Consider the following 24,782-nt stretch of genomic DNA (forward strand, 5'->3'; position numbering starts at 1 on the left):
GTTCAGAAGGCTGAGAGCCAGATCTTGTGAGAAACAGCAAAAGCAATGGGGCACTTACCCTCCAAAACCTGCTGTTTGTGGAGCAGGGTGGTCTTGCTCAGACCTTGGCTTGAGGGACTTGCCAGCCCTTCTTCCTTGCCTGGACATGTGGCCAGGGACCATCTGCTAGGCATAAAGCACTTGGGGAGACCCATTTGGGTCCTGGGCTTTGATTCTGTCACTTCTCAAACTCCAGCATCCTGGGCAGGTGGGCCTGGGGACCAGCAAAGCTGGTTTTTATTAGAAACATTTGTCATGGGGCTTTTAGAAAGTTAATTGGAAAGCCAGATGTAGCCAAGTGTTCGTACTGCCTAGGTCTCTCTCACTTGACCTCAGCTGTGAAACAAAGGTTGCCAGCAGCCCTTCTCTCTGCAGGTCAAGGACAGTGCTCTTCACAGGTTAACCAAAATCGGAAGCGCCCACTGGGAGGAAGAGAATTGAACCGCCAGGTCTTTTTTCATGGAAATCTCTGGTGAAGGCTGTGCAGGGATGGAGTGGAGAGGTCTGGCTGCACCCACACAAAAGCAGAGGCTTGATGGCTGAACCGCAGTGTAAGAAGCATCCAGCATTTAGGGTACATAAACACGCCAACCCTTCATCTTGGTCTTTTTTTATGACCCTGTCCTTGCAAAAAGTTTTGTCTGGCTGACTCATTGCACCTTGTAGAGACACTTTTGCTGGAAGAGGGTGCAAAATCCTGCCTTTTCTCAGCCAGGTAAGGGACTCTCCAGATAGTTACGGTAACCATGCTGACAAAGAGCTTCCAAGATTTTCGGTACTTGACAAAGACCTCTGAACTACCCATTTTTGTGAGCTCCCCAGTCACCAGCTTAGCTCTGGTCCTGCTCTTCAGTAAAATCAGGGGGTTTGTTCCCTGCCGATTAAACCAAAGGCTGAAATCAGCCAGGCAAAGTGCAAATTTTCTCCAGAAGTGATAGCACCCCTTTTGCAAAAAGGAAATATGCTTCTTCCTTTTAAATGCAGGAGTTTGGTTTCCTTGCCAAGGGAAGGCTTCCTCATCTGTTCTGGAATATGAGCTATCATTTCATTATATATAGGATATAATAGCAGTATAAAACCAAGGCTGCCTCAGCATGGGAACCACATTATACAGGGCTTTTGCTCTTTCTGGCTGATGCTGAGTCTTAATGCCCCTCCTAAGTCTTTCCCGGTAACTTGCCCACATCCTGCATCAGACAAAAATAGAGAGAAAAGCCACTTACGGGTGGACCACGGGGCCCAATGATAGACATGCCAGCTTCTCCTGGAGCACCCTGCAGAGAGACAAAGCAGAGGAAAAGGGGTGAGAATAGGAGAAGAAAACACAAAGACAACTATATTCCTGTCAAGACTGGGGTTAGAGGAGGATGCCTCAGGTGTGAGACCTTCAGGGCTTATGGGGCAGCTGCTGTTCTGGCCTCCCCCAGCTCCTGTCTCACACTTTGGGAGAAAATATATCCTTTAGAGCTGCTCAGATGTGCCAGAAAATGGAAGCTGCACAGCAAGGAGAAGTATAAACACATAAAACACTTTCTGGCAAAACACAGGTTCTGCCCCATTGAAAGTGTGAAAGATGGCCTGAAACCCTTTCTGTTTCCTTCCTGCGAGTTCCAGGAGGATTGTGTCCTGCAGAAGAAAGAAAAGAAAGAGGGATGTGCTGGGCTCCAGGGAAATGGGAGCTGTGGGCAGCTTATTTGGTTGCCTCCAGAAATGCCTCACTTGCATACTTCTCAAACTCAGTTGAGATGTGGATGAAAACAAAGCAAAGTGCGTGCTGGAAAAGAAAACATCTGCCTCTCCAGCTCCTAGCCACCCACAGCGTGTGATGGGCAAGACATGTCACTCTCTTTGGAAAACATGGTGTATTCCTGAGAGGCAGCTCCAGAAGTGCCCAGGGCTGGGGAGCTTTGGGATGGAGCATCCCATAAACCAAGCAGCCTACAAGAAAGCAAAGCACTCTGCAAAACAAACCTGTGGCCTGCCAAAGACTTCTCATGGAAGGCTTTGGGGAAGCAGGGGCAATTAGGAGTGATTTTTTTCCACTGTTTGTATCTATCTGCTGTCCCTTCATGAAAACTTCGGCCAGAAACAAATGCAAGGACACGCAGAGAAAATGCAGAATGGCTTCCGGTGGGAAATTCTGGTCTGTTGGATAATGTTGGTTGGTTCCAATAAACAAACAGTGAACACAAGGATGAAGAATCTCTATCCTACTTTACCCTTCCTTGTTGTGTTTTTCTCCCTATCTGCTATGAAGAGGAACAAATGGGCCTGGTATGGTACGGCATGGATGACCCTCCTTGTCAGGTAAATATCCATCCCTTTCCTAATTTCTACACGTTGTTATTCAGTTATTCACGAATGCCAAACACCTCCATTTCCCTGCTCTCACAGGTGGGAGGTACTCACAGCTCTGGGGAAAACATACTAACACTGAAATGCCAAATGCTTCAAAACAGGGGCCAGCAGCAGGATTGCTTTGTAAACCAGCACTTCTTTGTGGGTACAAATCCCAACTCACTGCACAGAAAAGAGTCTGTTAGATGGTGTTCCACAGACTTAAACTATACCATCAGCGTTCCTCAGGAGGAGGAGGTCCCACTGTGTCAGAAATAGGAGCATGCCATGCCACTTCATTCCTTGCTCCCACTTGCACCAGGGATCAAGCTAACCTGAGAAGTAGACGGGAGCTGCAGGTTGGTTAGGGCAAGCAGAGCTGCCAGAGGACGAGAAAGTCAATGGTTAAAATCCAGGAAGCCTTGGGGGAAGCCCTGCATGTGCCCACTGGCTCTTACGATGTTAGTAAATTGTCATAAACAAGAAACACAGCAATCTTTGGAGGCTGACTGGCCTGGAAGGAATTTGGGAAATATACTTGCACTGATACGGAAGATGAGGCAGCCCAGGGGTGTGGAAGCCCAAAGCTGGCTGCAGTGGCCATGACTGTGATGGGCAAGCTTGGGCTGGCCCTAGAAGAGGACAGTTTGGGGGTGCTACAGGCTACAAGGAGCTGACTCACCTTCTCTCCGGACTGCCCTTTTAGTCCCTGGGTCAGTGGCACCCGTCACAGCCACATGCAAGAGGGTGCAGGGAAGAGAGAGAGGGAGAGAGAGACAAACACAGGCATCAGCAGCAAAGGCAAAGGCACGCTCTCCTGCCCCACAACCCCGGCTATGCGGCTGGGATGAGCAGGGTGGCCTCAGCTCCTGCCTCACTCCTCTTCCCTGTCCTCACCATGGGATGCCCAAGCAAGGAGAGCTCCAAAATACAGCACTCGGCCAGGCAGGGGATGGCCCCCTTTGCTCAGGACAGAGTTATTTGGAAGGGGCAGCTGCCGGTGGCAGGCAGAAGTGTATGTTAGCAAACCCAGGGTTACAAAGCCCAACTGGCTCACGAGGTGGCAGTGGGGAGACACCCAAACAGGGGGATGCTGAACCAGAGGAGGCCCTGGATAGCACAGCAGGTGAAATGGAAACACCTCCCCAGCATGTATGTGGCTTGCAGGGCTGGTCACTCTGCTGAGACCAAGAGAGCTCCTCAGGTGCAGGGCTCACGGAGAGTACTGCCTGACTTGCACTGACACCTGATAAGGATTATCCTGAAAGCCTCCCTCTGCCCGCCCTCCCCATCCCCCCTACCCCCCCCCCCCCCCATTCTGGGGGTTGGAACAGAATGGAGAAGATAAGGCACACAAAAGAGGATTTGACTTACCGGCCGCCCAGGGATTCCCATCGCACCTTTGTCTCCCTGGCAATTAAGGCAAAAATCAGAGAGAATTGGTAACTGGCCAAAAGCAAGGTCATAAAACAGCACAACTGAACTAAGCCACAGCAGCAGCTTCACACTGTGGTGCAAGTGTCCAAGGATTTTGAGAAGGAGAGAGAGAAAGTTAAAGAGGAAAGTGTGTATGAGTGTGCCCGAACCTGTCTTTAGAATGTGTGAGCCACCAGCACATTTCCACATACAACAAACCCACACATCTCACAACAGAACTTACATACAGCAATTTAGGCAGCAAAAGGAGGACAGGAGTCTCCAGTCAAACAAAATACAATCCCTATTTCCAACACTTCATAAAATACAGGTCCTGGGAACTGGCTTCCTGCAGTAGCCAACTGTCATGTTTTTCTCTTTCTTGACCAAAGTCATCTGGGCGTTAGCTATTTATTTATAGAGTTATAACTTTAAAACACAATTCTCTTAAACTTGAAAATACTGTCCTGTCCAGAAGCAAGAGAAAAATGTGAGAACACAAGCTGACACAGGAAAAAGCACGTCTGGAAGAAGACATATGAGCAGCTGTTTTCAGTGTCCTCTATCCCTTTGAGATACTTCCCAGTGTGTTGTCAGCATGTGAGTGATCCTAACAGTGGTTCTGGGAATGATTTTGGGTCCAGGTGACACTGGACAGAGCCTCGTAAACACATGAACACAGGACCAGTGGCGATTTTGTTCACCCACTTACCTACAAGGCAGTTGGCTGCCTCTTACAGCTAAACTGTACTATGCAATTAAAAAAAAAAATTACCCCCTCTGCATTCCTGGTCGCCAAAACTGAAGGCTGTGCAGATCTGGAAGATAGCAGCTCATTCCTAAGGGATCTTGATGACTATGGCTTCAACAGTCATGTAGCTTTTGCTCTATATTTTGCAAATATGATGTGATAATAATCCCTCAGTTCTGTTTCCAGCGATGTTTGGGGTTTTCTTATGTAAAACAGAGTGTTCCTGCCCCTGGCTGACTGTGTCTGTAGACATAAACCTGGTTTTCTGGTTTCTGCAGCTGGAGACACCAGCCCCATTGGTGCCACCTCTTTGTGCCTTCCCTCACGTTCAGTCCCAGTGCGTGTGAACATAATCTGAAATCTCTGGAAGGGGAAGGCACTTAGCTCTGTTTGTTCTTCTGGGTGTACACAAAGACTGTCCATCCCAAACTCCTGTGGTCCCTACTCTGTATGACCCATGTCCTGTTTGCAATAGTCTATTCCACATCACATTTTTTATGCAAGTCTACCTTCTACCACCTTATGAATGCTCAAGGCTACCAGATGAAAGTCCTGCCAGACAGAAAGAATGAGGGGATGAAATAGTAAGAATGAAGTATTTACCAGGAGCTGTGGCCTTTCTTTGAGGCCCTGAAACAAAATACACTGAAACAGCAAAAACTAGCTTCAAACTCTGAAAGGAGGGCTTGATAAAGAGATGGAATCAAATGGAAGGGTTTAGGAAATAGAATGGTTAAAAAACTCTCCACAGCTCCTTGACCATCAGCCCTGATTGCTTTGGTTTCCTAATCTCCTGCTTGTGAAGTTTTCTCTCCTTTTGGCACGACTCTACCCACAGCTCTCCACACGGGCTCTGAAGGTATCTGCAAGTCCACGGAGAGCAAGCTAATTACAGGTCTTTGACTTTCTTCCTTAGTTTCCATCTGCTAAATATTATTTTTTCATGTATGGAATTGCTGCAGTTGCCACAGAAATGTTGCATGATCAGAAATGGGAGAGAAAATGTCTGTGAGAGGATCTTTTGCTTCGGATGTGGTCCAGACGGCAGAAGGACTATTGCACGATTTCATCATTTCCTTTCTTCCTTTGCCCCTTTTAGTCCCAATCTCATCAAATATCTTACATGACTGCGGGTTGCCCTTGCCTTCACCAAAGCCTTGACTGACTTCAGGAATAAGGGTGGGAGTATTGGTTGGGCAAGAGAAGAGCATGAAGATCCCTTTTGCTGCTGTGGTGTTGCTCATTCATGTCCCTGGCTTTTGTCCTTGTCCTAAACTGCAAGCAGGGCTCAGTGCATTTCTAATGGGTATTTCTGCCCATCTCCACACTCAAGCCAACACCAGCACTGGGAGCTAAGCCCTGCCACACAGTGTGCTGTCTTTTGCAAGCTGGGAAACAAAAATAGGAGAGAGATGTGGTGTGGTCATCACTTTGGGGCTGCTATCCAGAACAACATGTATGACAGTCAGACAGGTTGGAGCCCAGGTTGTTGCTCATAAAACCATTTCCATTTCAATCACGAGAAATATGGAGGGGTGGGGGAATATTTCCTACAGTGACATGTAGGACTCACTTGGCTCTTCAGAGGTGAACTTTTGCTCACAGTGACTGAGCCGATCTCGCTCGCCAGCTGATCAGAAACCCAGGAGGTCCTGAATGAGATGAAGGTCCTACTAGCCCAAGACAAATTCCACTTTGGCTAACAACACTCAGTCTGCTCAACTTCCTCTTGTTATTTCCATTGGCTGTAGCATTCCTCACAGCCTGTCCTAGAAGTCTGCTTGCAGAGACAGGTTCAGAGGTCGCAATAAGCCAGGATACGGTAGCATATAATGTCAGCACTTCTCTGGTGGTCCCATGTGCTTCTGCCAGGCTTCAATCTCTCATTACAATATTATGTTTCTAACCCTTATTGCTGCAGAGGAAGCCTGGAGTGTGTGTCTTCCTCTCCCCACAAAGGCACTGCTCTCTAGAAGACGTCTGTGTTGATCTATGGATTTCTCTCTAATTTCTCACAGCAATAATAGAAATGCCAACACCACTACCAATTTTATGTCTACCTCATCCCTTTAGTGCCAATATACGGGCTACCCAGGCTGAACTGGCAGGGACAGCCATGGATAGACCCACTTGCAGCAGCCTGCAGAGAAGTGCTCTCCTCCCAAACAGCCATAGCTAATGCTGCAATACATCCACTTCAGCAGCCAGTCCTGAAAGCCCCTGGGATAAGCTATCGCTGAAGTTTTGCGTGGATCAGGGCTTCCAGCTGTGAAATGCTTTCAGACCTTTTGGCCTAGAAGGTGCAACTTTTTGGAAGATTGTTGTCATTAAATAGGTCTGTGCTCGTATATCCGTGGGAGTTCAGTCTATAGCATTTCAGCCTGATGAAAGGGGAAAGAAAATAGGTTGTGCAGCAACTACTACTCGGAACGTCATCTGCAAACTGTTTAAGACATTTTTGCGTGAACAGACAAAAGATGACTACCGTATGTTTAACTTCTCATGTTCCTTCACAGAAACCCTGAATAGTCGCTCTATTGTACACAAATATAAACCATTTCCTCTGGAAGGACCGTGCTAGAGACAATACAGTGTTTCTTTATAATCCTGAGAGTTATCAATACATGGCTTCAATCCTTGCATTGCTTCTTCTGGTTCACTGTGGGTCTTGTAATAGCTTCAAGAAAATTTCTGCAACAACCTAGCTATTTTCCTGAAGCCTAAATTGTCTGTGCTGAGGTTTTACATTAGCTAACATTTGAAAAGGAAGCTGTCAACACAATTTTTCCTCTGAAATTGATAGTTGCGCAGCTATACTTGAAGGCCCAGCAGTTCAGCCAGCCCGGGTGAGTAGCAGGGAACAAGTCCCTCCAGCTCAGCTCCTGCCATGTGTTTGTGATCTATCTTTCCCTTTTCTGCAAACACATCTCATTCAGCACGTGGCATCCCATGCATGTGAAGCGCATACAGCTGCTTCCCCCAGAGGCTGTGGGGCCAACTGGTAACACACAGATCTCTGCACCACGTGAATTTGCCATGCCCCCATCCCTGCGCTCACTCCATCTCCCCCTCAGAGGCTGAGTTGCAGCCAAGAGCAATCCCACCCCAATCTAGTCCTGAGCTTCCACAGTACTTGCTGTTCGGGATATCCCAGGCTTCCAGGACTGCAAAGGTGGCTACCACACCAGACCCCACAGACAGGAGGCTGTAGAGTTCCTGCCCCACAGACTCTGTGTCAACAGCTTCTAAAACCATAGAGGTTTGGTACTTACAGGCGGACCTGAAAGAGAAGAAAAATAAACAATAATTAATTTTTTAATGCAATAAATCCTAACAAGAAGAGCTAGAAAAAGACACTACACCATCAGGGCTTAATCCTCAGACTGCTCCCATTTGCTAATGCACTTTAACCAGCTCCCTGCTTGTTAATTAAGGTATCCCCACAATTAGCAGCTGCTAGTAACCACCATGAGTGCAGGGCAGCCTTTGACAGCCCTGTCAGAGCCCTGTGCTGCAAAGGCCATGCAAGTCAGCCTCTTGGCACTGTCACACTGAGTTTTGGTCCTTTGGCACACACAGGAGTGAGGGATTTGTTATTTATATGACTCTCCTTCATATCCTTGCCCATGCCTGGGGGCAGAGAAGGTTGGATCTGAGGACGCAAGAGCCCCTTTGCTGCTAAAATTCTAAGCCATTTCACACTAGCATCGGTGATCTTGCAAAGGTGCGAAATGGTTAACAAGGAAACTACAGTTATTAAAGACATCAGGTACCTTTTCTCTTTAATACAATCAAATTTTCCCTTTTTCTTCTGCCTCTGATCCCATAGAAGCCCATCTGCCCTCTTGGAAGAAATTCCCTCAGATCCTTTGGTTTTCTTTTATTTTGGAAATCTTTTCTGGAACCTGCCAGTGTGGAGCACTGCATCTCTTTCATACAGAATGGTTGTACAATATATATCAGGGCTTAAACAGCACATTTCTTTCATCAGTTCCCAGAAAATTCCTCAAAATCCTGACAGATATTGTGTGTGTGGAAAGAAACCCCTGGACTCACTATTCTGTGGTTTCCTCTCTGTGGGAGAAGCAAGACACACCATACAACTGTCAGGGGCTTCTACATTTTCCATACTTTATAGACACTCTGTTTGCTTTTTTTTTCTTCACACCAAGTGCCAAGAAGTAAGGCTAAGCAGTATAACAGGCGAGCTGACAGATAACAGGCAGCAACCTCCTCTTTGCATGGGAGGCGGATGTCACAGTGAGCACCTGTGGAATACGTTGTCATCCTGAAAATGCCCCTGGCTGAAAGTCCACAAAAGAAACTGGAGACTTTGGATGAACAAATGTTTTCCACACTGGAAATCTCTCACTTAGCATGACTCTCTCATACCAGGTTTGGTGACCTAAAGTTTCCCTGTCAAATGCCACTGTTAGACACAGCTTTCATTGTAGTTGATCAGAAGAGGTTACCTCTAGAGAGCAACTTTTGGTTAAAATACAAAAAATAGTAACCACCTCCATGATAGCTGACAGACAGAGCTAAAGTCAACACTTGCAGCTGGAAGGCTCAACAACTCAATTCAAATCAACTTAGGACAGGAGCTCAGGGGCGACCCAGATTTGGTTGGCCTGGCAATCGCCCACAACCGGAGTTGATTCTGAGGTCACTGTCCTACTTGGTATACCAAGTTGAAACAACAAAAGGGCTTCTGATCAGAGTTCATTTAGGAGGGCAAGGTCAGACTCAGAGGCAGGAATCCTAATTTATGCCAGACTGGGAGAAAAGAAAAAAAAAAGAAACAAAAAGAGAGAGAGTTTTCTGAGTCTGGCTTGGATGACAATAAAGTTCTGTGAGAGCACTGTTTTGGAGAGATTTTGTTTCAGACTGAGTGCCCTGTCACAAGGTCAATGCTTATAGCTCGCCAATACATGGACTTTATTTCCATTAGCAACACTATAGACCCTTAATCACCCACCTACCTGTCTGCATGGACTTGGGGCACTCATGGATTGCTTGAACTGAACTGTTGAGCTAATATTAAAAGAAAAATGTAAGGACTTGCAAACCCTGAGCCACCCTTGCCCTTCCAGCCCAAACACAACCAGCCAGCAGCACAGCCTGTAATGGTATTGCCATACCACTGAGAGCAAATATAAGCTCTTGTTTGCTCCAGAAGCTCCGTCCACAGAGTGGAGTAAATCAGCAATGCCGGCAGCTCTGGGCCATGCACCCCACACAGATCAAAGGAGAGAGGAATAGTGGAGGCCCATCTCTTTTATGTGCCCCCTATAAAATTAATGGCTATTTGAAGGGGACTGCGCAGTCTTGTGTAAACACTCATCAGTGAGCTGCAGGGACATAGTCTTGGCTGCAATAAGTCAATCGGGAGAGACCATCCAGGGACTGGGCTTCAAATGCCAGGATTGTCTGTGTGACCCAGGAGAAAGCGAAGCCCTCAGAGTCACTTCCAAAAGCAACATCATCTTGCATGGGCTGGAGGAGGAAAAGGAGGAGAAGGAGGCAGAGGAAAGATGTTCTAAAGACAGCAGGGAGGGAGGAGATGCTGCTGGATAAGCTGTTGCAAAGCATAAGGGATTTTACAAAGCAAAATAAAGCTTCAGCAAAATGCTTTGGTTGTACGCTGTCACAGTGGTAAATGACAAGGTGGAGCAGAGGTTCTAAAGTGGCTCGGTCCTTAACACAAGTAGTAAATTAATGCACATTAGAGGAAAGAGTGGGTAAAGGAGGACAGAGATACTTGCACCTCTACTCTCAACTACTTCAGCCATTGGCAGTGCAGTGAGCTCGGTCGTGGCCAAAGCTCTGGCAGAGCTGCTCTGGCCCAGACAGGGATGCTGACAACCCTGTAAGCCAAGAGAACAAACCCACAAGTTGACCAGGCTGCATGGGACCCTTAACAAAAGCCACCTGAACTGCAACAGAATCAACACACCACCACTGCATGTAGTCCCCATGTCACCTGCCTCTTGCAGTCCCAGCCAGTTTGGGGCAACCATGTGGAAACAGGACTGCTTGCCCCAACATGAGCCAGGTCTTGGTGGTGAACTCCAAAGAGCGCCACAAACAACCAGGAGCCAACAATCTTGACAGCCACAAGTACAAATCCGACCTATTGTGGGTTCCTCCTCTTCTTACAGCAGGCTCTTTTGGGGTGAGACAGAGGTGGTGCCGCATAGGAGATGAGCTAGATCCCCTTTCCATGTAAACAGTCAACAGAGAAAGGACGAGTCAACAGAGCAGCAATAAAAGCTACCGTGAATGTTTCCAAACCCATTCCATAGCTAAGCTCAGCCAGCAGACAAACCCAGAGCTTCCAGATCACCAAATTCCTCAGCCTTCACAGACAGAGAACCCACACTTGTAATTAGCACCTCCAGATCCTGTGTGTTTTGAACCTGATCTTGCTGGGACCAGAGCGATGCCGGTGCTGGCATGTGGGCTGCAGCACGACCGTCCGCCCACGGCAGGCTGCTCAGGAAGCGTCTGTCCGTGCCGGTGCCTTGCTGGAAGGCACTGGAGGGCTGTAAGTGACTGCAAACACTGTTTATCCAGCTGCGAGGCTTGTGGAGCAGCGGGGGACGGAGGAGGGGATGGAGAAAACGTGTCAGGAGTGGACGAGTGGGAGGAAGCAGTGGTCTCCTGCAAAGAGGAGACCTCCAGAGTACCTTTGAAACTGAACATTGAGAAAACAAAGAATTCTTGTAGGGGTACCCAAGGTCCCTCCAAACATATGGCCTCTGGAAATTAGCACCATCTGCACTGTCCCTTCTCAGCTGCTCTGGTTTTTATGCAGACAGAAAATTTCCTTCAAGAAGCTCTGCCTTTCCGTAGCCCAAGCGAGCAAATGAGCAGCCACCTAAGCGTAGGCCCACCTTATTGCACGTACAGAAAGAGCACACCTGTGGTGAAGAGCAAGGCCATGCCACAGAGCCCTCTGTTCACTTGACCTTCCTCATGACCTGTTCAACCAGTGACTGACTACAACAGAACTGCAGTGATTCCTTTTCTCTGACCCACTCAGAGAGATAAAATACCACCCTTCACGCTGTAGCCTCTTTGGCCTCAGAAAAGGAGAGGCTTAGTTTTGCAAGTGGGTCAAATTTATCCTAATCCGGACAGTCCCATGTTCCATACCATCAGATGTTAAAAGCTGAACATAGAGGAGCAGGTTTGCTGTGAGGCCTTCTGCTGATGACAGATATTCTCCAGCTTGAGATGGCAGTGCTCTCTGGACTGAGAGGATCATTGAAATGATCCCATCCACTTACAGGCATTTCCTGAAGTCTGGAAAAGTGTCCATTCTCAAAAGGTTCCCAAACGCTGTTGCTTATTTTTTTCCCTCTAATTTCTTGCATTCAGGCAGTACAGTGCAGTGTCTGTAATGTGGGTACCTTCCAGCCTGCTCCAAAATCTCACATACAAGGGTTTTTTTTTCCTCTTGTATCGCATACACAAGATGAGGAGGACAGAGAGGGAACACGAAGACATTATTGTTGCTTACTTGGGTCATCCTCACTACACACTCTGGCAGCAGGGAAGATGTAAACATGTAATCCATCCCTGTGAGGAAATCCAGCCATTTCACAGACCCAGAAGCCAGCCTTAGGGAGTTAGAGAGATACAGTTACTTCCTGCCATTCAGGGCTACGTTAATTGATAACAAGATAGTTGTGGCCAGGCAATTAGTTATGAAATGCTGATTAAAATGTCAGCGGCCTGAGCATGACCTTACCCAGGGTGGCATGGAACCCCTAATTCATGGCTCCATGGGCACTGAGTGCAGACTGATCCCATTTCGGAGCAGGCAGGCCCCAGCTGGGTGCATGGAGTACAAATGATGGGTTTGGCCCGTTTTAAACACTGGCCCTGCTGCAGTTTTCACACAACAGATCCAGAGTACTCATACTCTTCTAGAGCCATCTTCCCCACCTCCATCAGGGGATAAATGATACAAGAGGAGGCAGAGAGAACATTAACTCTGAGAACTTCAAATGAAAAGGCAAAAATGCCAAGTACCTTGCCATAATTCAGTATTATTAGCTGTAGGTGGAATTAAAGACAAAAAAGTCTTGAAAGTAATGAGAAAGACTTTAAACACTGACTACCCAAAGCACAGGCTCTAGAAATTTTGCTTCAGGTTTTGTCAGCAGTGGCAGAAAATCTGAGTGGATAACTCACTCCAGAGAGCAGAAGGCCCTTGCAAAAGGCCAGGCCCCTCCATCCCTAAAACATTCCTCTCTTGGCTACACCCTTTCAGAGTGGCAAGAGGTTCTTCAAAGGATTGCAGAAATGTTGGACAGCGAAAGGACCATCAGGATTTCTCTGCCAAAAAATCTGACAAACGCTAAGCTGAGGCACCGGGTTATGCCAGTCATTCAAGCTCGCCCCCAAAATCAAACCCATGACATCACCGAGACTCGGCAGTTAATATCAGCAGCTGTTGAGGATAAAAGTCATTGCTCAGGCACTCTGAGCGCCCCAGTGCACCACCACCACTAGCCCAAGCCAAGCAGAAAGCCACAAGCACAGCACTGAACAAAGTCCAAAGGATGCTATGATCAAAGTAGACAGCAAGGAGAAGCCTCATAGAAAAATTAACATGATTAAGCATTAGTCTCAAAAATAAAAGAGGGGGTCTGATAGTGGAGCTTAATCACAGATCCCAAGTGCATCTCCAAACATCGTTGCTTGTTTCAAAAAAAGTCTATAAGGACAACAGGAGTCAGTCAGCCTCCAGAGCCAGAAGAATCTGATAAGGGTAAGTGGGGCCTTTGGCATAACCACAGCCAGCCCATTAGGCAAATTAAAGTGCTCAAAGACAAGGGCTCAACCATAGACAAGCAGTAGTATTCTGACAAACATCTGGGAGAGCCCCTTGCAAAAACAAAGGACAGGAAAGGGTGAAGAGCAGATGGCCCACCCAGTGCTGGCTGCACCCAGGACAAACAGAGCACCTCCGGCACTGCCAGGGGAGAGATGGTGGGACAGCCAATGCTGGGCAGCACAATGCTCATTTCGGGCAGGCATCCATGGGTCAGCAAGCTTTTCCCAAGCAGCAAACAATCACATTTGTCCCGGCCATGCTGAAGCACTTAGCACCACAGAAAGCAGAGAAACCCAGGCTAGGAAGGACTCCCAGGGTCAGCTCACCCAGTGAATTTTCATGCTTGAAGGCCCCCCCAAGGTTTTCCAGTAGTGGTGTGGACCCCTGGATGGTAAATTGAAACCTTATGGTGGCAGGCTCATTGCACTCCACCACCTTCTGCCAAAGAGCAAGCGTGCCCCCAGGCTCCAGCAAACCACCAGCCCAAAACCGCTGCTCTTGACTATCCCCCTTTCTCTTCCCCTTCTGCCTCCCCTGAGCAAACCAAAGAGAGATTAAAGGATTCCTGTGGAGTGAGTGACACAAAACTGAGGAGGGAACATCTTCAAAGCAACCAAAGGAATAAAGTCTGTACCTAGCCCATTTGGGCAAATATTTCTCTAACCTGTTGCTGTCCTCTGGGGATAGCGACACCACATGCTTCCCTAGTGATCCAGTCCAGGCAATACCCTAGCCCTGATTCATAAGGCCATATTTATTATCTTTCTTAGAGACTACCCAAAATTTCCAGTGTTGTTGTTTAAGTCAGTCAATGACCTCTGATGCACAGCAAATTCAAAGAAGAGATTTTTTATTTCTCTCCTTTTTGCGGTTACCTCATGTATTTGATGTCTGCTGCCCTGTTCCTCAGTCTTCTCTTGTCTTTAGACTAAACAAAACCTAATTCTTCCAGTCCCTCTGCACAGGCCATGTTTTCTGGACCTCTGGTTGTTCTTGCTGCTGCCCCTCAGTGGCCTTTTTGCCTCTTGAAATGTAATTCTCAAACAGCAACCTCCTCTCCAGCTCACTGCATGAGTCAATGGCAGACAACTTGGTGAAGGCAGAAGATACGGTGTCTATTTATCTTATCTGCAGGGTCTTACTCACAGAGGGAAAATTAGTTCCTCCCTGTCACCACCTCTGCCTTGCTCTTATGCTCTGACATGTCACTTGTTCTTTATGAGCCCTCAAAGGCTCAGAGATTTCTTTAAGAAGCTGATGTCCTTGCTGTCTGGTGTGACTGGCACTCACGTTCCAGTGAGAGGGAAGGTCTCCTCCTCACTCACAAGAACAAATTCAGCCTTTTCTTGGTGTCCTTGACAGTCCCACCTCACTGTAGACTCTCAGATTTTCATCTTGCATACCCATTCATTTTAAATCCTTCCAGTTTTACTTTCCTCCTGTCTTAAATTTCAGCTTGTTTCATGATTTTATTTAGCTGATCTCTTCCTGTAGCTCGCTCCTATGCACTGGGACAACTTCAACTCGTGCCTTCAACAGTTTCCCTGTCAGACTGCTGAGTTTTCTCAACTTCTTCCCCAGTTCCTACTCTCCAGGGGCATAACCCCACCAACTCTCCAGCTCTTTCTGGTTTTGAAATCCACCTAAACACCTGGACATTTCCAGAAGCACCTCACAACTCTTAGTCTGAAGACGTGCATGCCAATTCAATAAGCTACCATTCCAACAAACCCTATCCTTTGGCAGATGTTTGGTAATCTCTCTGGAACTCCCACCCTACCTCCCCTAACACATCCTTTTCCATGCCAGGAATAAGAAGGTGGCATCTGAAAGCTCTGGAGAGATCCAAACCGGTTTGAAAATTGCAGCTGGTTGCTCAACAGAAGTCTCTCATTCCTGCACCGAGGAGCTGGCCACTTCTTCAGTACTTAGCCAGGCCCTGCACAAGTCCTATTCCTCAGAGAGCTGCAGAATTAGGAAGGAACCAGAGGGGAAAAATGGCCAAAGTAAATCATGGCTGGGTAAAGTAAAAATCAAAATCCACGGCATTTTTACTTCCTGCTGAAAATTACAATCCCTCTCATAATATGATTGTCCGGGAAAAGTAGAAAGTTGGACCTTACTATAGCTAAAAATTATTTGAATAAATTCTCTGATCATGCACTTCAAATGCAAACAGCACACTTTATTCACTTGGCAAATTGCATAATTAATTTTAGTCCTATATAATTTTTGCAATTAGCAGCTGATTTTAGTAACTAGTGTACTGTTACTTTTTTCTCCCTCCTAATTATTTTTATTCTTCTCTCTTTTCCATCTGCTAACTCTTTTCTTCTTCCTTCCTCCTTCCAAAATACTTTGCAACTTTTATAACAGCAAATTCTGTCACCTACCCAGGGACGAACAAAAGACCATTGTGTTCAATTTATCTTTTAATAGACTCCTTCCTCAAATATCTCACGGACTGCCAGTACTGTCTTCCAGACCCTGTCTCACACCCTTCTGAGTTATGAAAATGTTTGGGAGGGTCTTTCCTTTAGCCCAGACATTTTTCCACCCCAGATGATTGATAGCTCCCAGTTACCACTAATTACCCTATCAGCAGTTGGACATGAGCCTAGCCACAGTGTTCTTCCTCCAGAGGCCAGCAATGCATCCCTGTCGCTCGTTATCCTCTCCTTCAAGGATGGAACAAACTGACTAATTAGAGACATCATAAATTCTTCCTTCAGGCTCTTCCTGATGCGTCGCCTTGTTTCCAAACAGAGCATGTGGAAGAGAGTTGGGCTGATGCTAGTCCTTTCAAAAGGAAAAATGCGATGGAGTTTATGAGCCTAAGTGGGTTTGCTCAGTGTGTTTTATGGAGCAGAAGAGGAGAGTATTCATTCAGCCAACTCTAGCTGATGCTTTTTAGCACATCTCAAGCTGGAGAGGTTGGTTTAGCTTGGCTTACCCCTGTGCCTGGTCAGAGCCAGGCTGGGGCAGGACGCACATATGGAGACAACCTGTGTTGGCTTACAGGGATAAAGGGCCCTTACCTAGAATGAACTGAACGTGCAGATCCCTTCCCCGCTGCCCCCAGTGCCAACACCAGATGCACAGCACACACTATGGAGAGAGCCATAGAACTGGAAAGGCAAAGAAGTAACCCCAACCAACTGCTGCCTCCCACTGAGCACGGTCTCAAAAGCACCTGTATTCTCTCATCTTCTCAACATGGCAAATTTGATTCCGTAAGTTTGAATTCTTCTGAATTCTGTCAGGACCTCCATCTTGTTTGAGAGGGCAAGATTTTTCTTATTTAGGCATACAGGTGCTTATTTTTTAAGGTAGTGAGAGATCCCATTATAATCTCAAAATCAAAAGAGAGCACAAGGAAAACAGAAAATAAATACTTTCCCTTCTCCCCAGAGCAGAGAAAAAATAACTTAGAGGAAAATCAAGCAAGCTTAGACATCAGTTACTCTGAAGCTCTTCCTCCTAGACAAAAGGAAAAGCCCTGAGGGCACGAGAGGAAAAAGGTATTACATTTAGAGAGAAGTTTCTCGAAAGTACATGGGGCATATGGTACACCTGGTAATAAAAGGTTGAGGCTCCTCAGCCACTGTTAAAATGGCAAGTTCTAGCAAAACAGGAAATCCTCACTGTCCTAGAAAAGAAGAGAGCAAAGAGCAGGAATGAGAACCAAGATCTGCAACAGTCTGCTGCATGGGAAAGGCACATAGAAAAACCCACGTGGAGGAGGAGGGAGTGGCTGAATGCATGCCAAACCATGTGGGGCTGGGGATAGCACATGCCCCACACCAGCCCTCGAGCCAAGAGTCACATCTGTAGCCTCCCTTCCTAAAGGGCCTGAGAGCCACTTCACATCACTGTCCCGAGAAACTCCAGGACCCTGCCTATTAAGATACAGTTTACTGCAATAGCAGAGCATGGAGATCTATCCAGGATGGCTTTGGAATTCAGAGACAGAAATATTCACAACCACACCTGATAACCCCCATCTCCACCTGCTTCCCCAGAAAATAAAAATTTTCTATAAGCATTCAGGTCATCCATAAGCAAGAGATCACCACACAAAACACAAGGCTACACCTTTCAGAAAAAAACACGTGTCTTGCCCCCTCTCCTCTCCTTCTGTCTTTAAGCCCACTTTAAATCACATTGCACAGGGGATGGCAAAGAGCCCCACAATACCACAGCTTCTCCCTGGGTTTCACAGGGGTCAGAGCCAGGTACATCACTCCCTGTTGAGCAGAGAGCTGACATGTGGCTCCCTCGGTGTGGCCAGGGCAGTGCCACAGACCCATAAACTCTGTGAGTGCTTTTGGGGTTTCAACCCCTCTTTCACATGTGTGGCACTTGTATATAGTAGGGTCTAAGGGGAAGTTAATCTGTAGGCAAGGACTGCCGTTTTGGGAGACATAACTACTCCCTCTTTGCTGCCAAAATTGCTCTAATAAGGAGCTAATATTTTAAAACTAAACCAAAAAAAAGATTAAAAAAATCCTAGCCCATTGTGTTCTTCAACTCCGTTAGGGACAAGGCCAACACACAACTCCCAGCAGCTGCTGCTGCCTCCAGCAATATCTCCTCCCTTGGACAGCAGCGGCAGATGACAGAGGAGAAGGACAAGAAAAGAGCAGCCACCAGGATCTGGCTGCATCCACCCAGTGCCACATTCCAGTACCAGGTTCAGCCTTTGGAAGACCCCTTCCAAAAGGTCCTCTACCCTCTGCTGGTTGAGCTGCCCAGCAAGGGTAGCCTGGCGTGGATGGGATAGCTGGGTGGTCCCCAGCGAGGCACACGCACTGCCCGGAGCAACACCAAATCATAATAAACAAGTCCCTTGCACAAAGTTCTGTCAGTTCAGATTCCTGTTCAGCTGATATAATCTTCATTTTCCCTTTGAAAGAAAGGAAAAAAAAAGAAAAGCAAAAAGAAAAAAAACCAGACATCCTAAGGGAGAGGCGTGAGGCAAGCGATGGATTGATACTGCCCGTGTGTGTCTCAGCCCCCCATGTGCTGTTAATCAGCTGCCCCCCCGGGGAATACGCTGATTTAATTACTGCCTGCTTGCACAGCCTGTCTGCGATGCTGCTCACCCAAGACATCGCATGAGGAGAAAACAGACAGAGTCTCAGCAGCCAGGCAAGAACAGGATGGGCAAGCAGAACAGGAATCATCCCAGCCCTGGTTTGGGGAGTGAGGGAGTGAATTGGTCCAGGGAGCCCATGCAAGCAGGCTGCCACCCAATCCCTTATGTGCAAGAGGTGGATAGCATCAAAGGGCACATCACTGCCCCACCAGAGCCTTGGGCACTGCAGAGGGGATGGATGCATCAGGGAGTCATCTTTCTTCTATCTGAAACACAATCTTATCTTGAGGGGAAAACTGAAGACACACAATGGGCAACGTGGGGGTTTCCAGACTGGAAAGGGGAGACGTAGCCAGATGCAATGAAGGGCAGATGCCCAGTTACCAGGCGTCATGTCACAGCCCACTGCTCTCACCAGGTGCATGGCACAGACCCCACACGTGAGCATATCTCTCCAACCCCTCTGACTGTCATGCTGCTGGCATTCTGCAGCGTTCATCTGGGATGTTTGAGCATCACTCTAATGCAAATAAGTATTTTCCAGGGCTTCTGCTTCATAATGCATTCATAATGTCAAAGAGGTGGTGCACAGAGGGACACAGACCTGGTACAGCTCCTGGAAGGGGAGAGGTGCATCAAGTGCATCCACCCTAAAAGTGACTCATCGGACAGTCACTTGGAAGGGGCTTCAGCACAAGATGTGAGTAGCTGCTCTCCCACCTGGGGGACAGCCAGGAGGTTTAATAATTAACAGCCATACACTCGCCTGCAAAGGCTGGCACAAAAAGCATGGCTGCGTCTTTAACAGCTGCCACCGATGGGAAACTCATTGGAGTGTGTGTTTGGAGGGGAAGAAGGTTAAGATGATTAACTGGTGCTAACAAGTTTAGGATGTGGAAGAAGTATTTTCTTGGACATCCATCAAAGAGAGGATTGAATGTTCCCTGGCGGAGGGGGGGCAGTATGTGTTTAACAGATGAGGTTTCTGCCTCCCGAGGCCCGCCCAACCCTGCATGATGCAACCTCTCCCCTTTTAAAGGCTGCCTCTGCCCCTGCACCATCAGCGTACCTGATGCCCCAGCCTGGCACAGGGGCTGAAAGGCAATCCAGGGGAAGGAAAGCTGCCCCTCCCCTCTTCCTGTTGATCTGTGTCCTGGGACACCCTCGGGCCCCGGTGGATCAGCCTGGTCCTTGGTCCCCACAGGGTAAAGGTGTGGGCAGATGCCCAGAAAAGCCAAGAGGGAATCGGGTATTACCACACCGAAAGCAGAAACCTTGGAGAGGACAGCTCCTCATGGGCCTCTACATCCCACTGTAAAAACCCTCTCTGCCCCACCACAGGGACACCAAACAGAGGCATCCTGACACTGGCCAGGCCAGCAACCCACTTTTTACCTCCCCATTGTCCTTAAGCACGTGGCAGCATCTAACACTGGCACCGAAGCAAAGTCCCCTTGCAAACAGCTTCGGAGTGAACCACTTGGCACCTGCAACATCCCCTTTGGCCCATCCCGGGTATTTTCAGTGCTCTTCGGTGGCTGGCGGGCACCCACGCTTTGCGCAAGGGGCTCGACCGCCGCCGGGCGCCATGCCCCGCCGTGGAGCCTGGCGGCCAGTACAACTCACCCTCATTCCTCCGGCCGCCGCAGAGCTTCCAGGATGGGCAGCACACACGAGACCCACGTTGCGGGGCCCGGACGTGCGTCAGCGGCTGACGCAAACCAGCCTGGCCATGTGCACACAGCCCAGGCCTGGGAAAAATCCTCCACCCCGGTAGCACGCTTGTGCTGAATCAAAGCCGTCGCCGTACAGTAGCAGAGCAATGTGCTCTTCGGGTTTCCTCAGCCAGCTGGGATGTTTTTGCCTTGCTTTGTCAAGGCGCTGATTTATGCCCATATGTACCATATACATTGTAAGCACAGGCACGCAATGGTGTAAACACTTCTACCAAACATCTGTACACAAACCCATCAAATATGCAGAAGCTCCCTGCTGCAGCCCTCAACATGCACCCCCAGCTGCCCCACAGGCAACCTGTCGGGGCCTAGTCTGCATGTGGGGTGCCATGTGCCACTGGATTTGTTATTCCAACATGGACAGTAAAGGTCACATCAGGACCGTTGCCTGATAAAAATCAGCACAGCCACAACGCTCTTCTCCTGCCTCAGTCTGTGCTTTGGCTGGAGCACTTCACAGCGGGTATCTGCTCCAAAATCTCTTTCCCATGCATTTAATCCTCAATGTCTTTCTCTGCACCCTACTAAGGAATAGATTAGTTTATTCCTGGTTTTGCATGGGGAATGGCTGTATCAAACAACCAAGGTTTATCCAGGGCTGGGATATAACATTTGGGCCATAATATACAAGCACCATTAAAGTTAATGCTTGTGTCACCAGGACTCATGCACACCTGAATATAAATGTTCACCTGTTTGCACCTTTGGGCAGAGTTCAGCCTCCAGAGAAAAAGTCCCGTAGCAATTTCACATCTTTGGAGCAAATTCTTCCTACCTTCCAGCCAGTTTAAAATAAAAAAAGCCAAAAATAAAACGTTTAAAATAAGAAGGCATATAAAAGACAAAGTGGGGAGCCCTGAGGTGTACAGGAGGCAGGCCTGAGCATCACAAAGGAGAATTATATGAACAAGTAGACGGGTGTAAGTAAACAGGCCACCCTCCTTCAGAGCACTTGCATCCATCACTGTACTAGAGTGCCTTCCTTTTTCAGTGCTTTGGCTGTTTCTAAGCATACTTTGGATAAAGAGGGAAAGGCCGAGGCGTTTGCCATCCTAACTCTATTGGATGGTTGCACCACAGGGATGCTCTAAGCCCTCCAACCATTTTGCAGCGCAGACCATGCTCACAACTGTATTAATGGCTTATGCGAGCCCTCTTAATCTGCACAGAGGCAACAACAGCAGGTTAATTAAAATCAACTAAATACTCCTTAAATACTCCCTAGCAGACTAAGCTGGATGAGTTGATGCTTAGAGGTATAAGGAACATCCTTTCTCCCTCCTCCTGTCCCTCAGCCATGCATGTGGCAATGTACAGGTGACAAAACCCAAGGTTGAGGTGACTCCTCAAGTTGCTCCAGGCAGTTAAGAGCACAGCCGCCTACATGTTCAGAGAAAGAGAGTTAAGTGACCAAACAAACTATTTGTTTGGTTTTTTCCTGAATTGTTCATCCCCATTTATTCATAACTGCTCACAGAATCCATGGAATTCATTGTGTGGTTTGCATCTTCAAAACAAATGAAACAACAGTATGTCTAAACCAAACAAACCCCAACGCAAAATATAGCCAGCAGCCCAGGGCGCATGAGCAACTTTCCAGGCTGAAGTGTGTATATACTCTGGAGGGCCCAAAAATGTGGATGGGGGAATATATTTAAATTTCAGGGAATAACAGAATTCCCAGGAAGATGTCTTATAAAGCAGAGGAAAAAAAGAAGGGTAGTATTTAAGCAATGATTATGCTGCAATTTTTCTTCCAGATGTGCTATGGGGATGGCGTGCCAGAGAATCCCATTTTCTGACACGGCAATGTGCTGCTGTGGCTGCAGTGGTGCCGGACGCCCATCCACAGCAGCCTAGACACTGCTCCCTCCAGATCCCAGCTCTCTGGCCAGCCCTGCCATGAGGGCTTAGCCATCCAAGGGAAAACACAATTCAGAGAGCTCAAAACGTTTGGCAAGGAGCAGCTGCTTGAGACAGAAGTCCTCTTTTCCAATTTTTTTGCTAGCGCTTGTCAAAAAGCTGTGTTGAGCCACTTTCAAAGCGGAAAACACCTTTTGCACAGTCAGCATAGAAAGCCACGCTGACTTATTGTCCTCAAAAGAGGTGAAATACAAAACCAGAGCATTTCAACCAGTTCAATGCAAGGGGCCAAGGGTGTTCCATTGCACCCTCCCACCTCATCCTCCTCAGGGCTCTGAGCCAGGGCCACTGACACGGCTTGTGACTGCTGGTGTTCAAATAGCTGGAGCTGACCTTTCCGCACCCTCACCCCACACCAGGGATCCCAAACACCTCCTTCACCCTTCGGGGCTCACCAGTGTGTTCATGTTTTTAATCTCATGGGAACCCTTGAGCAGAATTAATACACTGGCACAGGTTGCCCAGAGAAGCTGGAGCTGCCCCATCCCTGGAAGTGTTCAAGGTCAGGTTGGACAGGGCTTGGAGCAATCTGGGATAGTGGAAGATGTCCCTGTCTATGGCAGGGGCATGGAACTAGATAACCTTTTAAGGTCCCTTCCAACCCAAACCAATCTATGATTCTATGATGTGTCCAAGAAGCCCCAGCAAGCTGAAAAAGGATCACATTAAACACGACAGCAAGAAAATGTAAAAGCCATGAAAACAACCTGGCAAGAGATAGAGCACCCCAGCTGGGATGTGGGGAGAAGGCAGGACTTGGGCACTGTCCCCCTTTTTGGCTCATCTCCACATAGATGTTTGGGGAGAAGATACAAATCCCAAGTTAGAAATGGATGCATCCTCCTGGATACAACAACCTGCCTGTCTGCTGCAGGGCCAAGGCTCAGCCCACACTGCCCAGGAGTCTCCCCTTGCTCCAGCCATCCCCATCAACCCCTCATCTGCTAAGCCAGGTCCTGCCTTTCCCAGCATATTTTCCTTCCTCTGCAACTGTCTGTGGGGATGGGCACAGGTCAGTGTGTGGGAAATCCTGCAACTTCCCATCAGCTGGCCCCACTGACTCTGGGTGACACATTCTGGGTGGGAGCCAACGCCCCACTGCAGCCCTACACTGCCTCCTCCAGCAGCAGCCAGTATGCCGAGGGGTCTGGACAGGTGTAGCCAAGGGGGAAAGCAGAATGTCCGGACCAAGTTGTGTGCACCATGTGGCACACATCCCCTGGGTGCAACTGGGGCCACTGCTGCTCCTTGGCTCCCGCAGGCCTCCCTGCAAGAAGGTGAACAGCAGCAACAATTTTGAGTTGCAGTATCTCCTGCTGGTATTTCTGTAAAGTCAATCACAGATGAAGGGTGGCCAAGCAGCTTTCTTTGTGCCCCATGGTGGGGCAGATAGGAAACGTGGGTGAAATTTTGTATGAGAAGAAACGCCATGGGGACATTCCTTTGCAAAGCCTCAAAGACATTCCGGAGAAAACCCAAGTTCCTGGCCACTGCCAAAATCATTGCAGCTGCACCACACCATCCTCCAAGCCCCTGTAACAGCAGAAGGTAGACTGGTTTGTGACAGGGCTGTGCAACTTTCCTCTGACTGACTGCCAGTACCACTCCCTGGGAGCTGCCCCTCCTGCACCCCAGGTCCCTCCCCTGTCCCCAAGTGCTGCCACAGCGAGGGATGCAAAAGTCATTCAGCATCCCTCTGAGCTGCTTCCCTGCTAGCAGAGCTGACTGCCTCCAGCACTGCAGACTCCCAACCTGACCAAGGAGAAACCAGACTAAAACAAGCACTGTGGAGGCAGAGGGAAAGCAGCCAGCCTTTTTTTTTTTTTTTAAAGGGATATTGAAGACCAGAGCAGAGAGCCAGCAGAGTGAAAAACAACCACGTGGGGACTGTGAAAATCAGAGCTGAGGAGAGGAAGATGGGAAAGGTCTAATAAAGAGAGTCACAATATACAGAATACACAAGCACCCACCTCCGCCAGGAAAGCTGTGGGAAGGGATTGTGGTGTAATCCCTGGCTGTTTGAGGCTGCCCAGGCAGACACAGTCTGGATCTGCAACTGGATCAAGATTAGACCAGGAAAGCTTGGCATTTTTTGCCCTGTCAACCTGAAACACAATGCTTTTCCCTTGCAGCGTTTTTCTACTACGTGGAGGAAATCAAGGGAGGTCAGCTGGCTGTAAGAGGACCCTCCAGCTTCAGGTAGCTCCTGACCACATCCACACACCATATGGAAAAGCATCTGCTCAGTCCCAGAAAAATTCCCCAAGTCACATCCACATATGCAACAACCTCAGACCAAAACCTGTGCTGAGCTCCCTGCCCACACTTGGCCCCATCTCAGCACAGGGGCTGGGGCTGGAGAATAGCCGGGGACAGTCATTGCTGCCATTGAGTTTTCCCCAACCTCTTCCCCAGGTCTCTTCTCCAACCTGCACAAAGTTGTCCCAGATGCATGTAGCAGTAAATGGGGATGGAAGGAATGACAGAGGTTACCTATTGAAGGGAACAAAGTCACTGATTACCCAGATAGGTTATGTTAAACTTGAGGGCTGTGTCGTCCCGATCAAGACACTGCTGGAGAAGCCCACTGTGACCTTTAAGCTCAAAAAACACAATGCCAAGGAGCAACATCTC

At 48.1% G+C, this 24,782-nt stretch overlaps 1 protein-coding gene across 1 annotated transcript in view; it reads right to left on the minus strand.

The window, feature by feature from the left end:
• Positions 1 to 4,588, minus strand: part of COL13A1 (collagen type XIII alpha 1 chain) — a 53,908-nt gene extending 49,320 nt beyond the window's left edge. The window contains exons 1-4 of the mRNA XM_069018969.1: positions 4,568 to 4,588; positions 3,751 to 3,786; positions 3,059 to 3,085; positions 1,263 to 1,313 (exon numbers count right to left, since the gene is read on the minus strand). Coding sequence (XP_068875070.1) covers positions 1,263 to 1,313; positions 3,059 to 3,085; positions 3,751 to 3,771 — 99 coding nt within the window. The 5' untranslated portion in view covers positions 3,772 to 3,786; positions 4,568 to 4,588. The remainder of the gene's footprint in view (positions 1 to 1,262; positions 1,314 to 3,058; positions 3,086 to 3,750; positions 3,787 to 4,567) is intronic.
• Between the last annotated feature and the right edge of the window lie 20,194 nt (positions 4,589 to 24,782).

Source organism: Aphelocoma coerulescens, chromosome 6, assembly GCF_041296385.1.
Source record: "Aphelocoma coerulescens isolate FSJ_1873_10779 chromosome 6, UR_Acoe_1.0, whole genome shotgun sequence".
Lineage (NCBI taxonomy): Eukaryota > Metazoa > Chordata > Aves > Passeriformes > Corvidae > Aphelocoma > Aphelocoma coerulescens.